The sequence below is a fragment of the Brachyistius frenatus genome, unplaced genomic scaffold (genome assembly GCF_029030835.1).
Source record: "Brachyistius frenatus isolate BFR_SWC_R1_liver_20210118 unplaced genomic scaffold, ASM2903083v1 Contig_41, whole genome shotgun sequence".
NCBI classification, from domain to species: domain Eukaryota; kingdom Metazoa; phylum Chordata; class Actinopteri; family Embiotocidae; genus Brachyistius; species Brachyistius frenatus.
In genome coordinates this window covers 1,405,624-1,420,998 of record NW_027210640.1, presented here as the reverse complement: position 1 = coordinate 1,420,998, position 15,375 = coordinate 1,405,624, and the positions used below count along the sequence as shown (strand labels likewise).

Sequence of the window (15,375 nt, the reverse complement as noted above, 5' to 3'; positions counted from 1 at the left end):
CCTGAGTCCAGCTAAGAAGAAAGCTTACTTTAGAGAACTTCAAATTTAGTGGAATTAAAAACAAAAAAAACCCCTTCGCTTTAAAGAGTGGTTGAATGCTGCGTTCACAGACACGACGCGATTGGAATGAGAAGACGCGCAAAAAAGGCGAATAATTCAGGTAAAACAATCGTTTTTTTCTGCTTAATCCAGAGAAGACCACGCAGTATGATTTAAACCTATTTCATCCCCAGCTAATAAAGTTATTTTTTTCAGGATGCACTGGTCATTGGTCCGCAGTCTAGGCTTTCTTGTAAGTACCAATCTTCGGATTAACATGTTCTCTCTTGTAGGATGTTTTATATTTGCCAACTTTTAGGCAGCAACGAGTTGTAGAACGCTTATATCCGATATATCGTGCCTCTAAACATTTCAAAAATATTTACTTTTGGTTGTTTTCTAAACAAATCTTAACATTGTTAAAATGTAAATGTAATAAACTATTCTTTTATTAGCCTACTGTGTATTTCAATGGTCAGTGTCATTTATAGATGTTTTTGTATTATATTTGTGGACGTTTAAACATGTATTTTGAATGAGTTAGTAATCACCTGTGAAAGGTTACTATTTATCTAGATACTTGGAATTTCCCAGCTCATTGTTAAGCTATAATACATTTTTTTGCAACTTTATCGAAAATAACTTCTGATTGGCCAGCCTCAATTAACATTATTGATGTAGCAAAATATATTTTTAACACCAAATCAAGAGGGCTTTTATTTTGAAACAAAGAGCTTTTACTTTGAAAAAGAGGAAGTACAGGTGTTCTTATGCTCGTCATTATTTGCTCTAACTGCAATATTATCTTACTAGTAAAGACCACTTTCCTCTGTTATTTCATACCTTGTTCTTATGTTTCAGGTTTATTTTCACAGCTATATAGCAGGTGAGTCACTTTTTCTTTTCTTTAATTAAGCACCTGTCGCTTTGCTAACTTTAATGCAGTCGGTTCAAGGTGGTGGTTACACCAAGAGGTTAACCAAGCTAATCAGCCTAACTTGGTAAGTAACCTTAATCGAAAGCCAACGCATAGCTATAGAGGTCTCACTTGGGACTTGAGGCAAAATGATAAGCTAGTGTTAATGTCAAAGTGCTTTGAAGAGCAGTTATCCAAATTAGACATGTTCTTACTTGCTACTGGCGATACCTCCTGAACTTTGGGTAATAAATTAATGAACAAAGTCTAAACGCAACCAAACTCTAAGACAGAACAGAAATACAAGTTTAATTCATTTTTTTGCAGCCCACTAAAACGGGCGCACACACACACAAAACAGATTTAAACAAAAAACATACAGCAAAACACTTGGTAGATTTAACTTACCAGTCAGTCACAACAAAATCCAATAGCATCTTGGAAGAAAGCTTGTCTCCCTATCCTTGCTACTCTAGTGCTTTGGCTTTCAGTCATGGAATCTAAAAATTCCCCCAAAAAATACACAAGCGCTTGTGGAATTAATTGCACACAGTTTTGACAAGTGAAAGAGGAATGCCTGATAGTGAGACGGCCAGAAGTTTTTTCTTTTTCTTTTTTTTTAACACCATCATTTGGAAGCTGGCTGGTTGTAAATATGAAATAAATGAGTGCAATGCAGCTGTGTCTTGCAGGTTATTCATATGTACATAAGTGGAGTTCTAACTGATTCAGAAGCACGGGACCAACCTCTAATAGTTGAATTGATAAAGTGCTTTGAAATTTTACATCATTTGGCAAGTGGCAGGTTATGAACTTGTGAATGGGAACCTGAAATTCTGTACATTCAAGAACATGTACTGTACATGGTAAAACATGTTAATTGAAATGGAGCAGTCTATCAAGCCTGTTCTCATAGATATAATCAATCATTTTATTTAAATTTAAACAGTGGCAATTCTATATTACTGGTTTTAGACCAGATGCCAGATCACTGTAATGGAAATGTAACGCCTCAGAATAGGATTAAAATGTCCCTGTGATATCAGAATCAAAATTGAAAGACAGTCAGCAGTTTAGGCCTGAATTTGATCAATTTTGTCTTGTACGGTTTGCTCCACCCACTCCTTCTTTTCTCTTTCTTTTGAACAGCTTTTACACTGGAAACCAGAGCCCAAACATATGATGAGTCCTACTATGAGTATGTGCCCGATCGCCTGCAATGGAAGAGTGCTGGGCAACTCTGCAGCCAGCGCTCTGGGGCCTTGGCTACTGTCTCTACTCCATTTGAGAACAAAGAGCTAACTAGCTTTTTAAAATCCTTGAACATCTCCCAGCCCGTGTGGATTGCCAGGAAAGTTGTGACACATCTGACAAGTAGGTTCAATGTGCAATTTGTTACACTCTATATTAACATATTTGCACAGTTCCTTTTTAAATAGTAGTCTCATTGTTTTTGTTGTCCAATACACATTTCCGCCTAATCACTCACTTAACAGAATGGTTATATAAAATGGGATGATGCTGCCACACAGCATTCTTTGCCAGTGACATTTTTCCCCCTATTGTTTACAATAGGACTGCAATGTGGAATTTTATGATTAGCTCGCATCTTTTCCAAAATTTGTGCCAGGATTTTTGCGTCATTGCGTCTTTCTTCTCTCTGTGTGTGTTGAAACCAAAGGTTCTTCCAAGACCCTGATTCTGGCTTTTACTGGGCGCTCGGACAGGAAGCATGCCCGTCTCTTGCACAAGTTCCCTTCCATGGGCTCAGTGACCGTTTGCACCCATCTCCGCTTCAATCTGAACTGCTTTGGAATTTCCACAATCTTCTCTTATTCCATCCAGTCATATATTAATGAGTTCCAGCTCCGTGCGAACCTGATCCAGGGCAAGCGTGTTCAGCTGGCTCTGCTGGTTCACGGTATGCATGGGCCTTACCAAGAAGCCTTCGATCATGACGACTCCTGGCACTCTGTGTGCGTTTCATGGAGCCAGAATGGTGGACGCTGGGCACTATATACTAATGGTCTTGTGGTTTCTCGGGGTGATGGCCTGAACGGTACTGACAGCATCGGCCCTGATGGCTTTTTCATTATCGGGCAGGAGCAGGACACCTTTGGAGGCTCATTTAAGACTGAGGAATCTTTCTCAGGGAACATCACGGAGCTGCACATTTGGGATCGTGTACTGAACAGCAGCGAAATATTCACCATGGAAAAGGAGTGCTCACCCATTTCCTCTGGGCTGGTGTTCAAGTGGAGTGAAGCTGCCATGGAAATAGAGTCCTCCCTTATGAAACTGCGGAGAGACAGCCCATGTCAAGGTACATTAGTTAGGATGCAACTGCAGGACAGGCGAAGAAGCTGAAGATTTGCCAAAATCTGTCAAAGCTAATTTAATCACCAAGTACAGGCAATAGTTTACACTGTAAAAGACAGAAGACACTTCAATCTATCCCCATGGTCCAGTGGTATAGCTAAGCATTTGGTGTTTACAGTTTAGGTAGTTTGGCACAAGGGCTGGGTGGGGTTGCTATGCCGAAAAACAATCACATAGAGACCAATTGAAAGTCCTTCTTGAGTACGCACTTTTCAGTAACATGCCAAGATATGAGCTGGCCTGATGTTGTAAACTCCACCCATCTGGAATTCCAGACAGGATAAAATAAATGCAGTGAAAACATAGCAGATACTACTAGAAGCTAATTCTGTCCCATCTTCCTTTAAACAGTTATCCAACCATGATGCACTTCACACTGATGTCGACAGCTAAAAGGTCTTAAATACATAGAATAATAGGCTTTAACTATAAGTGTCACAGGAACTTCTATCAACTGTAATGGCAATAGTAAAACAGTTAAATAGTTACGGGATATGGTTACAGTGTAGTATTAACAGAGATAAGCAGGTAAATTATATCTTATAATTACAAAATATATTTTAAAACATGAGCTAAAAGTATAAATGCATGAGATTGCAAGAGCATTTCATTTGAAAGGATGAGCTGAGCATTTTGACTGAGTGCTATTTTGGCTTTTTCTGATGCCTTCCAGATTTTTTTTTTTTCTCCAGATTTGTAGTTTCAGTACTGCAGGGTTTAAAAAGAACAACTAACTGCTGAGTTCCCTAATTTTATTGTATTGTAAATTTGTTAACCTGACCCTCAAATTTACGCTGTTACTTCTCTCCAGCACATAAATGCACCACACCGTCAGCTTTTCAAATCAAAGGCGTTTTCAGCTGAATTTTAATAAAAACATTAAAAAAAAGAGGAACAATCACTGTGTTTACTATGATTAATTACCCGTATTACATAAGTTTATTACACATGAAAGTGTTCATACATTGCTTGTTTTAACCAAAAGCAGCAGCTGCTATGTAAAGTGATACTATTGGCCCCCACTGCTCTTGATCTTGTGCACCGCGTAGCTGTATACTGTAGGAAAATATAAAAATCAGTTTAGGTCTTAGTATTGGCAGATACTTTTAAAATGACTCAACTGGGGATCAGCAAAAAAGCTTGATCAGGATATCCCAAAGCCTCTCTGAAATTGTGCCATGCTTTGGCACACACACACACACACACACACACACACACACACACACACACACACACACACACACACACACACACACACACACACACACACACACACACACACACACACACACACACACACACACTTTCCCTGCATTAAACACTAGTGGAAGATTGAAGGAATGAGGAAATCTCTTGCTCTCCCCCTCCAATGAATTGGGACGAGTTGTAATTGGCAAACAGTAAAGCTCCTGATGGTTCTTGTAAATGTTTTGTGAGTCACATCACTTTGAGTCCCACCCTTAGAAGCGGACTTCTCCCCTTATGTCATCATGGTCCCCAGTGAGTAGTGGAAGTCCAAAAGCCCCACTCCCCCTTCTGGAACTGAACATGCACAAAGGATAGCACACTTACTTTCCTTCAATGATGTTCACTTCTTTTAAAGATTAACTTGAATACACAGTCAGGGTATGTACTCTAGCTGATGAAAGGACCTTAAAATAACTGGCAGTGCCTGCTTCCTTGTCAGACTCTTTAGATTAAACTGTCCCTTCCTTTTCCTGATTAGACAATTACAGACCTACAGTATCTGTCACACGACTCCTTAACTCTTATTTTATTATTTTATCTTAACTTCTTTTTAACATGTTGCGTAAACTGTCTTTGAGTACCTTGAAAAGCCCTCTATAAATGAAGGTTATTATTATAAATATTGGCCTCATGTTTAAAAGTACACCAATGTTTTTAACTAAAACAATACTTCCAATAGTTCATGATTGTGATTGTTTCACAACATTAACAGAGCATAAACCGTAACAATCATCAGGTGTCATTTGCTGCAGAACAAATTAAAAGCTTAATGACAATAATGAGCAATGATGTTGCTGAAGTTGCTGTTCAAGGTTACTCTGTGTTATTTGACATGACCACAAGCTTATGATAACCATAACTAAGTAAGTTGCCTCAACTAGACCCTAATTTATGTGCTTATGATGCAAACCAGCAGGACAACAATTTTGAAAACACCTATTTGGGTGATTTTGAAAGGACAGCTCACTCTTTTGTGTGACTTGTTGGCTGGCGGAATGTTAGCTCACCAACTGTAGTGAGATAATGTTGAAGAAAAATAAACGAGGAACATTTAAAGATGATTCGATACAAGAATGTTATACTGTAAGTGAATCTGTGTATTTTTAACTTTATGTTGAAATGACACTGGCGACCTGTCCAGGGTGTACCCCGCTGTTGCCCAATGGCCAGCGGTAGGCTCCAGCTCCCCCGTTACCCTGTTAAGATAAAGCGGGTATAGATGATGGATGGATTGATGTTGAAATGACATCATATTTTGGAAATCTTGTCCCTCTTTTATTTATTTTTTTAACAATTTAACGTTATTCATAACTTTCACCATCTCCTTCTCCAGAGAACTTCACGGGGTTAGCAGATTCATTGTTGGATTCCCTCCTGGATGGAGATCCTTTGCAGAATCAAACCATCTCCTTCGAGGTGTTACAGAGCCCCAATTCTGATGAGGATTGTGGCATCTTTGACCCCCTAAAGGGGAGCTGTGGCCTTGCCAAGTGCAACTCACTCAGAGGGGCTGTCTGTCGGTTTAAGAAAGGTAATGCTATTATTTATAATGTCATTACATTTTAATATATGATGATTCTGTGATCATGACAACGCAGCCCTTACCAGAACATTGTCATGTTATTTAATACAATTTTCCCGTAATAATGAACTACCTTTGTGTCATGTTGGATTTCTGGATTGTTGTCGACATCGTGTCAACATAGGAAATGGTGTTGTAATAATGAAAATGTCCAAGGCTGTAATGGACTGCCTCATATTATGTCATATTTGTCGTCTGTGTCTCTGCAGAAGGGCTGGATGTTTTTAATTTACCAAAGACTTCATTCTTCAGCAGACTGAACATGGATCCTCTGACTAAACCTGTGAGTCAGGCAGTTTAGCTATGTGTAGAACATCATCACTTTAGTGGTACAGAATGATAAATTAACACGTACTCATCGATGTTAAGCAACTCAACAACTGACCATAACACAGTACACATTGGCAGGGCAAAGAGTTAGACATTTCAGAACGAAGAATATAATTTTGGCTGCGTAGTGAAATACATGTGTAAGATATAGTTGTCGCCTTTCAAACAAACCTCGGATATTGATGTCTGACAGCAAATATGCAATTATTGGAATGACAAAAAAGTAAACTGCCGTCATCATTAAAAATCCAGTGATTTCATCCTGTCACTGGATGTTTGTTAGGACAAGGAGTTATAGAATCAGTAGCACTGCACTGCAATCACGCACCTGCATTTAAATATATTTCATAACCTCGACCTGTCCTTTCCACAGGTGATGGAGGAGCTTAGCGTCAACACCTCCTGGGACAGAGATCTGACCCTGCATCAGCACCTGACCCAGGCTGTTCTACACACAATGGAGGCCGGTGGCCCTCACCTCCTGACCCCGAGTGATGTTCTCTACCTCTCTCGGTTGATTGACGTGATTCCACGAGCTCGCTCTCAGTCTGCAGGAGCTAACGCAACAGAGGTCATGGTGTCCATTGCTACCAACTACGTAAACGTTGCAAGCTTGATGCTGGAGCCGCACATGGCGGCACAGTGGATGGGTCTGACGGAGGATGGGGTAAGGGCGTGACCCATGTGTATTTGTTTCTGCTGTGGTGATCCTTCCCCAATATTCTCTCAGATTGAATTTATTTGCACAGTGTTTTTTTTGGTTTTTTTTTACAAATTACCTAAAAAAAGAACTTGTTAAGTGTTTGTGAGAACCTTGTTTGTAACTCCTGCCCAACATAACAGTTGCCCCTGGCTTTTCAAGGTCTGCCCCCATATTTATAGTGCATGTTTGATCCCACTTCCACGGATGACTTAAACAAACCACTCTCCAAGTATAACCGTTCTCTCACTTCCATCAATCTGCGTGACATTTTGCTATTTGGTCTGGACTTTTTGTACAGGTCAGCGTCGGGCCATTTACTATTGTCAAGAGCATTGATGATGTCACAGAAGCTCTTGCAGACCTGCTGTCTGCTGAGGGAAGAGGCTTCACCCTTTCTACCAAAAACATAGGTGATAAAAACATCGTAAGATGCATCACATCTGTTTCTTCTTGAATGTACTGTATATTTTGCTATTCTGACTTCGTCATCTCCTTGTTTTTACAATACATCATTATTGATCCATTATTAGCTTTGTAACATAGATATAAAAATGTTCTTGCATTTATACACACTTACAGTTTCTTTTTTTTTTTTTGTATTGTGTTTTAACTGCCTCTGCTGTCTTTGCCATCAGATGTGCACATGAAGTTGCAGAAAGTGTCTCAAGACAGTTGTAATCAAGTCTTTAAGCCATCTGCAGTCGGCTCTCACAAGCCCAGCAGCAGTAGTCTTGATGAGTTGCTTATCCCTGACACTGAACTCCAGAGGATACACACACAAGGTAGGAAGCGCACACACACACACACACACACACACACACACCTGGGAAATACACTAGTCAGGAGACCAGTCTTAAGTAGGGGGGCCACACAATCAAATATTAATATGTAAAAATCCTACGTAGACTTTCACATGGTTTAGTAGATTTACATGACGTGCACATGTACCAACACAAACTTCTTTCTTCTCCATTTACAAGCCACATTTAGAGGTATGAATATTTCTCCAAATCTGAAACACTATGCTGCTGAATAAATGCTTGCCTATTCATTATTTTCTGATTAAAAGAACAGTTATAAAGCAGAAACTGTGCACAACTTTGAACAAGTGGGTAAATAAAAGTAGGGAGCTGTCAGATATTAATAGGTGGAAGTTGTGTCTGAAGTGTTATAGTGCTGAAACTAAAATAATGCTCATTTTGTATCACTAAAGGATAAAAACAAAGCTGCTGTGCTTCTCCCCTTTGACTCAGGATATGAAGAAGTGATGTTCATTCATACTTTCTACAGCCATCTGAGTGAGCTCGTGTCTGGAGCAAAGGAGCCTGCACTGACTCACCAAGAGAAATTAAAAAGGTGGGTGTGTTATTTTCCACTGTAACGTTCTGACTATTCTGATATATAGTCATATTTTATAGGCATATTTTATTCTCACCTATTCTTGATTTCACTTGATTTTATTTCATTTCATTTGGATTTTGTATATTTTATACTAGTTCATCAGTTCAGGAAGTCACTTGTTAGGGCCATTTCAACCAAAGATTTGCGCTGAGATTATTTGAAAATTGCAACTACTCACAATTCGTCAGCATGCAACACTCTGACAACTGCCAGATCACACCAAAGCAACAACATGAGACAGCAAGGCATCTCCATAGCAACAACTTTCTGTACTTCTGTCATACCTGCCGGCTTTTCTGGCTTTTTCGCAGCTGGATATAATATGTAGCTTCTTAAAAGATGACTGAGGAAAGTGGTAATGAGCTGCTTGCAACAGCTGAATTTCTCTTAGTGATTAAATGACAAAAACATAAAACAACGAGAGGGTTGAGAATTTAGAGCCGCCATTGCGGGGCTTCAGTGCAATACCCAAATTTGTGCTGTGAACTTAGCTTCACTGAAGTTTTTATATGTTTATGACCTTTATAAGACAGATGGAAGTGATAACTGTTGTCTGCCTTCCCAGAATTCTTCCAGGTCACCTATCATCTGCTGTCATATCAGCCACCGTCCGAGATGCCGTCACGGCTCAAACCATCCCTGTGGCCGTCCAGTACACCCTTTCCTCATCACACGTGGTACAGTCCATTATTTGATTGTTTCGCCCATGATATAGATTATATATGTTTGGACTTCATGATTGATCAGCCAGGGTTGGGCCAATTCCATGCTATTCTTTAATAAGCTCCTGTTCACAGTGAAGGGATAATCATATTACAGACTATTAGGTTTAAAGATGCTAATTTGGGTCTGTTGTTAATTAAATATGAAGATAGATACTTTTTGGAGTATCATTTTTTTTTAATGCAGTCAAAACATTTAGTTCTGTTTTGAAACTAAAATTCATGCTCATGTCAGATATTTTATAAAATGCAGCAATTCTTTTGGAATAGCAGCAGAGCATTGTATGTTTTTTCTTTTGATAAAAAAAAGTTGTTTCCCTTTTGATAAACTTAACAAAGTAACCATACAGAAATGTTCATATTTTAGCAAGCAGCACATGGTTGTTATCCACATTGCATTTAGCTGATTAGAGTCCAAGGTAATAGAAAGATAAATACAACAATGAGCCAAAACATTATGACCACTCACAGATGAAGTGAATAACATTAACTATCTCCGGCCTTCCAATTGTGTATGTCAAGGTCCTGGATATATTAGTTGAAAAATCAGTGGTCAGTCTTCATATTAAATGTGTTGAATGCAGGAGAAATGGAGAGGTGTAGAGAACTAAGCGACTTTGACAAGGGGAAAATCACCAGAAATGGTTTCTGTGGTGTTCCTGGTCAGCACGGGTACAGACGGTGGAAGGTTTGAGGATGCACAGATGTGAAACCAAAACATACGAGGTGTTGGGGGATGTGCCGGTCAGCAGTTTCTCTAACTCATAACTTACAGTGCAGGATCTGCTGCTGCTGTCGTCGTGCCAGACACCACGGGGCACCTTCAGTAGTCTTGTTCAGCTCATTCCTTGGAGAGTCGTAGCTGTTTTGGTGGCATGCGAGGGACCAACAGCGTATGAGGCAGGGGATGGTCGTAATGTTTTGGCTCATCATCACAGGCAGAGAAAGAAAACAAGAACAAACATATGTTTCTGTTTCTAGGTGGAGTATTTGCAGAGAGTTACTCCTCTTTGTGCCTTTTGGAACTTCAGCCTGATGTAAGTTTGACCAACACTGATTGTGGTAAATGATGAATAGATATTTTGACGTATTTCTCTCTCTCCGTGCTGTAAATCTTTATCTTGAGCACAACAGTTAAATACAATAAATGTGCATACAGTATGATGTGTGTTATTCCAAAATGAGAAACCCTCAGACAAAAAGGATAGATAAAAAGCGAATTTTCACATTTAATTGTTCATAGTTAAAACTAAATATGTGTGAGTGCTTATGCGTTGTTTTTTTTTTTATAGGCAAACCCATACCAGTAGCTGGTCCAGCGATGGCTGCACGGTGGTCTTTGTCGGCTCCGGTGTCACTTCCTGTCTGTGTAACCACACCACCAACTTTGCAGTGCTGATGAATTACCTGGAGTCGAAGGTAACTCGAGATGTTCAGTGATTCAGCTAAATCACTCACACTCAATACAAACTTGCTTATCGATCACATCTGGTCATTGTGGTTTTTTTTTTCTCGTGACAAAGAAAGGGAAATTATTACAAATATTTACATCAAAATCTAAATCCAGGTTCTCTAACTGCGGATAGGATTTGCAGTATACTATGTCAACCAGCAGGGGTCACTCTCAGTGTGTCTATCATGTTGCAGAATAACTTGATAGAACTGTTCTGTCTACCCAAAGTACATGAAAGATGGCAAAATAAAGAGCAAAATTAACAGCAGCACTTTGATTTCTGTTTTTTTTTAAATTGTAGATTTTTGTTTTTTACCTGACGCAAATTTAGACATTCTCTGTCTTTGAGAAGGCATCAGGTGGATCGCACCTGTGATTTTTCACACCTGGGATGACTTGCTTGTTAATCACTGAGCCACTGACCACGTCCTCCTCTCTTTTTCTCTGTCTCCCACTCCCACCTTCCCTCCTCTGCCCCAGTGGAGTCCCGAGGAAGAGCTTATTTTGACCAAGCTGACGTTCATCGGCTCAGGTGCATCTCTGTGTGCGCTGGTGGTGACCTTGATGCTGTTCACTGTGCTGGAGTGAGTACCTGATTTTCCCATCCTGCTTATCTACTGTATGATGCAAACATAGCTTTCTGTCTTCTGTTTATAGCAGCCAACAGACACAGCTCACCCTCACTTCCCTTAAACATGTTCAGCATCACCCAAGTTTTTATATAAGCTGTCTCTTTTTTTTTTTTTTTACACAAGTGCAGCTCCTAGAGTAGTAGTGGTTGTACTGCTTATATGTTACCTTTTGGACCATAGCAGTAGGTCAATTTAATCATTATGCGCATTTCTAGTAATGCAGCGGAGAAACCCCTGTAAAAATGAGTGATTAGTTATTGTATGCTGCATGTGTATATATATGAAAATTATTTTAAAAGTTAAATTCAAATCTATGTATTTTAGTGTTCTTGAAAATACTAATAGCTTTTAATTTGGGCAAATTTCAAATTCAGTTGATTTCTGCTGAAGAAATGTTGCTTTGTGTATTCAACTGATTTAACTCTTCTAAAGGGCAAAGAAGCTCACATTATAGTACTATATATATTAATGGTAGTACTAATGTGATATTAATGAAATTCAGGCATGTGTGTATTTTATTCAACTTGAAGTATCCCTAAAATAACCATAAGCACAAATTTGTACAATGACATGTTATAGGAAAGTCACCATTCTTCTGCCAGACACACTGAGATAACTAACAGGCAGTATAGCTGCTTGTCCACTTGTCCTGAAGCTTCAATTAGTATTGACTAGGGCTAATCCAGTAATTACTGTTGTCTACATGCGAGTCCACTCTGAAGGTTTATGGCGGCATTTTGCAGCCATTAATTAACATTACGGTCACTGAGGGATCACAATCAGCTGGAAGAGGAGCTGCCTGGACAATTTATGACTGTCCTAAAAACAGAGAGCGCAGCCATGCATTTCACACGCACGCTGGTGTATGATGCACAAAAGCATTGGTGTACTTAAATTCACACCTGACCGCAGACAAAGCAGAGGCGCAAAAGCAGAGGACACTTGGCTTCATGCCGTGAAATTATGGTGGTCTCGAGCAGTGCTGCAGACATGAAATGAGCCTAATAGGCTGAACCCATCAAGAGGTAATGAGAGGCTCTTCAGTTAATTTTCCTCTCAGCCTCCCAGCCTCTCTTTCAGTTATGTAGTGTAAACAATCTGAAATGGAAACATTTTAAAGACAGTTTGTTTTGTGTTTTTTTCTTTGTGGTTGTGCAACAGCCAGCACAAGCAGTGTTCTGTCTGTCTGTGTGATATTCTGTTGTTACCACTGCTGAGGGGAGAGATGGAAACAGGTGGACAGATGCTGTTATTATTATGTTCATAAGAACTGGGTCTTAGACGAAGCGCTGAGTAGATGTCTCAAATCCAGGTCTTTTTGTGATGCAATATCATTCTGCTACCCATTTGATGAATTTGTCATCAGAAAAGCAAACTAAATACTTTTTAGTTAATACAAAGCAATAACGCAACAATGCATGAAATGCATTGAGCAGCAGATGTATTTATATGTGCATCAAAAAAAAAAAAGTTTCATTTGGTTGAAGCAACAATGCTGGCAAAGCAGTCTGTATTCTTCTGTAATTTAATATAAGAAATTCTGGCATTTTAATTTTAAATAAATAATGATTGATTATTAGTAATTACTGACAACAAATATAGTTTAGTGTTACCCATCCTGTTTTAAACAGGATTTGGTAGAGGTGGCCGCCTAATGTGTTATCTTTTAAAACTGAAGTTGAATCTTCTCAGTTAAATTTAATACAGCACAATAAGTCACATTTTCTTTTCAGGGCTTTAAATAGGACAGGATAAGCTTTTTTTTTTCCCCTCCATTTTTCAGTCCTCCATCTGTTTTTGTGGTTGTTTTTTTTTCTTGTTTTCAGCTTTATATAAACTGCCTAACTACTGATGTTTTTATTTTCTGCAGCACCATGTAACATTACCTTTTTCTTGCTGTCATTTCTGTTATCACTGTTTTGTAAAACTGTCACTTCTAAACGTCTAAATGTCATTTGTGATGTTTTTCCTCTTTATATCTGTAGCATCCCCAAATCTGATCGGACGGCCATCCATAAGAACCTATTCATCGCTCTGATCTGCGCTCAGGTGATTCTGCTCTGCAGCGGCTCTGCCATTCACAACAAGGTAAAAGCTTTCATTCACCATTGCATATGGTTTAATTTAGTCATACAACAGAGGAAGACTGGGGACAAAGGTGAATGAGGAAGTATGTCGAAGTGCCCCAGTGTGTCTGTTGTAGTTATTTGTTAACCAATGATGGAAACATTATTTTGAATTGTATCAGTCTTATCACACTGTGTGAAACATAGATGATCAATTTGAAGTTGCAAATGGCATCGCCTTATAAAATATTAAATAATAATATAAAATATTGGAATAGAGGCATTTTATGTTTGTCTTTTCGTTTTCACACAAAAATACTAAAACAATATGAACTAAATCAATATGAATCAAGATTTCAAAGATAACCAAAAATGTTAGAATATCAATGTTGTACAAGCTTGAGTTTGCAAGATTAGGAAATTTCAAATTGCTGCCTAACTGAGCAGGAAGAACATTCCACTGTGATTTTAATAGCTGCTTTGAGATTAATGAGGTTTCAAATCCTAGTAAAACAAATGCTTTGCGGATGTGACACCAGTGACCACTACTGTTGTGTCCATCAGACAGAACGCATAGTTCCGTCTCTTAGTGGTCACTCAATGCCCTGCAGTTGGTTTGACCCCTGGTCCTTTGACCCCAGGTCATGTCAGATTGGGCTTTACACCTGGGGGCAGCTGGGCGACTGTTGGAAATTCATCAAATGGTTTCTTACATGCCGACTGACCATTAGGGAGGTAATTATTTTTAGGTCTTAACAAGTATTTTGTTTTTTTTTTTAACGCATTAACACACAATTTAGAGGTCTTCAGTATTTTGTATTTATATTGTACACTCACTGGCCACTTCATCAGTAAGTGTGTGTTAAAGCAAATATCTAATCAGCCAATCATGTGGGAGAAACCCAATGCATGCACACATGTAGACAAGTCAAGAGGAGGCTGCAGCGAGCATCAGAATGGGGAAGAAAGGTCATTTGAAGGACTTTGAACATGATATGGATGTTAGTTATATCAGAAACTTCTGATCTTCTGCAATTTTCACACACAACCAGCTCCACCCTTACAGAAAACCCACATGAATTTGCGTTTGCAAAAACACATCACATGTGACCACTTACACATGTGAAACATGGATTTTGGCCATGGGAAAAATGTGCATTTGGATTGTTTTCATGGTGTAATGTGTGAAGCCTACGTAGATTCCAATTTTCCACATATTTTCCCCATGTTATCATATATTGCAACATGTGGTAAACATGTGTCATACATGTGTTTTTTCTGTAAGTGCAAGGTTGACAGGGAATTATCTGAAAAAGAAAAAAAACATCACTGAGTGGCCGATCTCTGGCCAAGAGTGTCTTGTTGATGACCAAGGTCAGAGAATAATGGCCAGGCTGGTTCGAGCTGATAACAAGTCAACAGTAATTCAAATAACTGCTAGTTACATCCAAGGTTTGCAGAAGAATGTCTCAGGCACAATATGTCGAACATTGAAGCAGATGCGCTTCAGCAGCAGAGGACTACACCAGCTGCCACTCCTGTCAGCAGGAAACTGAGGCACAGGCTCACCAAAACTGGACAATGGAAGACTGGAAACATGTTGCTGTGTCTTATGAGCCTCGATTTCTGCTGCAACATTCAGATGCTAGGGTGAGAATTGGGTGTAAACAACAGAAAGCATGGATCCATCCTCAAATCAACAATTCAACCTGCTACTGGCGGTGTTATGGTGTGGGCCATACTTCCTCGGCACACTTCTTAGTACCCATTTAGTTTCATTTAAACACCGCTGCCTCACTGAGTACTGTTGCCAACCATTTCCATCCCTTTGTGACCACAGTGTACTCATGTCCTAGTGCCTACTTTCAGCAGGATAACCCACCATGTTACAAAGCTCAAATCAT

At 39.3% G+C, this 15,375-nt stretch overlaps 2 protein-coding genes across 2 annotated transcripts in view; both read left to right on the top strand.

The window, feature by feature from the left end:
* LOC138623038 (GRAM domain-containing protein 2B) overlaps positions 1-15,375 on the top strand; it is a 191,551-nt gene that overhangs the window by 162,315 nt on the left and 13,861 nt on the right. The gene's annotated exons all lie outside the window — the stretch shown is intronic.
* The window catches only part of LOC138623035 (adhesion G protein-coupled receptor D2), a 92,308-nt gene continuing 77,189 nt past the window's right edge, over positions 257-15,375 (top strand). Inside the window, exons 1-15 of the mRNA XM_069702294.1 lie at positions 257-292; positions 901-925; positions 2,105-2,329; positions 2,637-3,278; positions 5,916-6,113; positions 6,377-6,447; positions 6,868-7,161; positions 7,496-7,607; positions 7,833-7,979; positions 8,451-8,553; positions 9,164-9,275; positions 10,302-10,357; positions 10,613-10,739; positions 11,254-11,357; positions 13,391-13,493. Of these exons, the coding sequence (XP_069558395.1) occupies positions 257-292; positions 901-925; positions 2,105-2,329; positions 2,637-3,278; positions 5,916-6,113; positions 6,377-6,447; positions 6,868-7,161; positions 7,496-7,607; positions 7,833-7,979; positions 8,451-8,553; positions 9,164-9,275; positions 10,302-10,357; positions 10,613-10,739; positions 11,254-11,357; positions 13,391-13,493 (2,355 nt within the window). The remainder of the gene's footprint in view (positions 293-900; positions 926-2,104; positions 2,330-2,636; positions 3,279-5,915; positions 6,114-6,376; positions 6,448-6,867; positions 7,162-7,495; positions 7,608-7,832; positions 7,980-8,450; positions 8,554-9,163; positions 9,276-10,301; positions 10,358-10,612; positions 10,740-11,253; positions 11,358-13,390; positions 13,494-15,375) is intronic.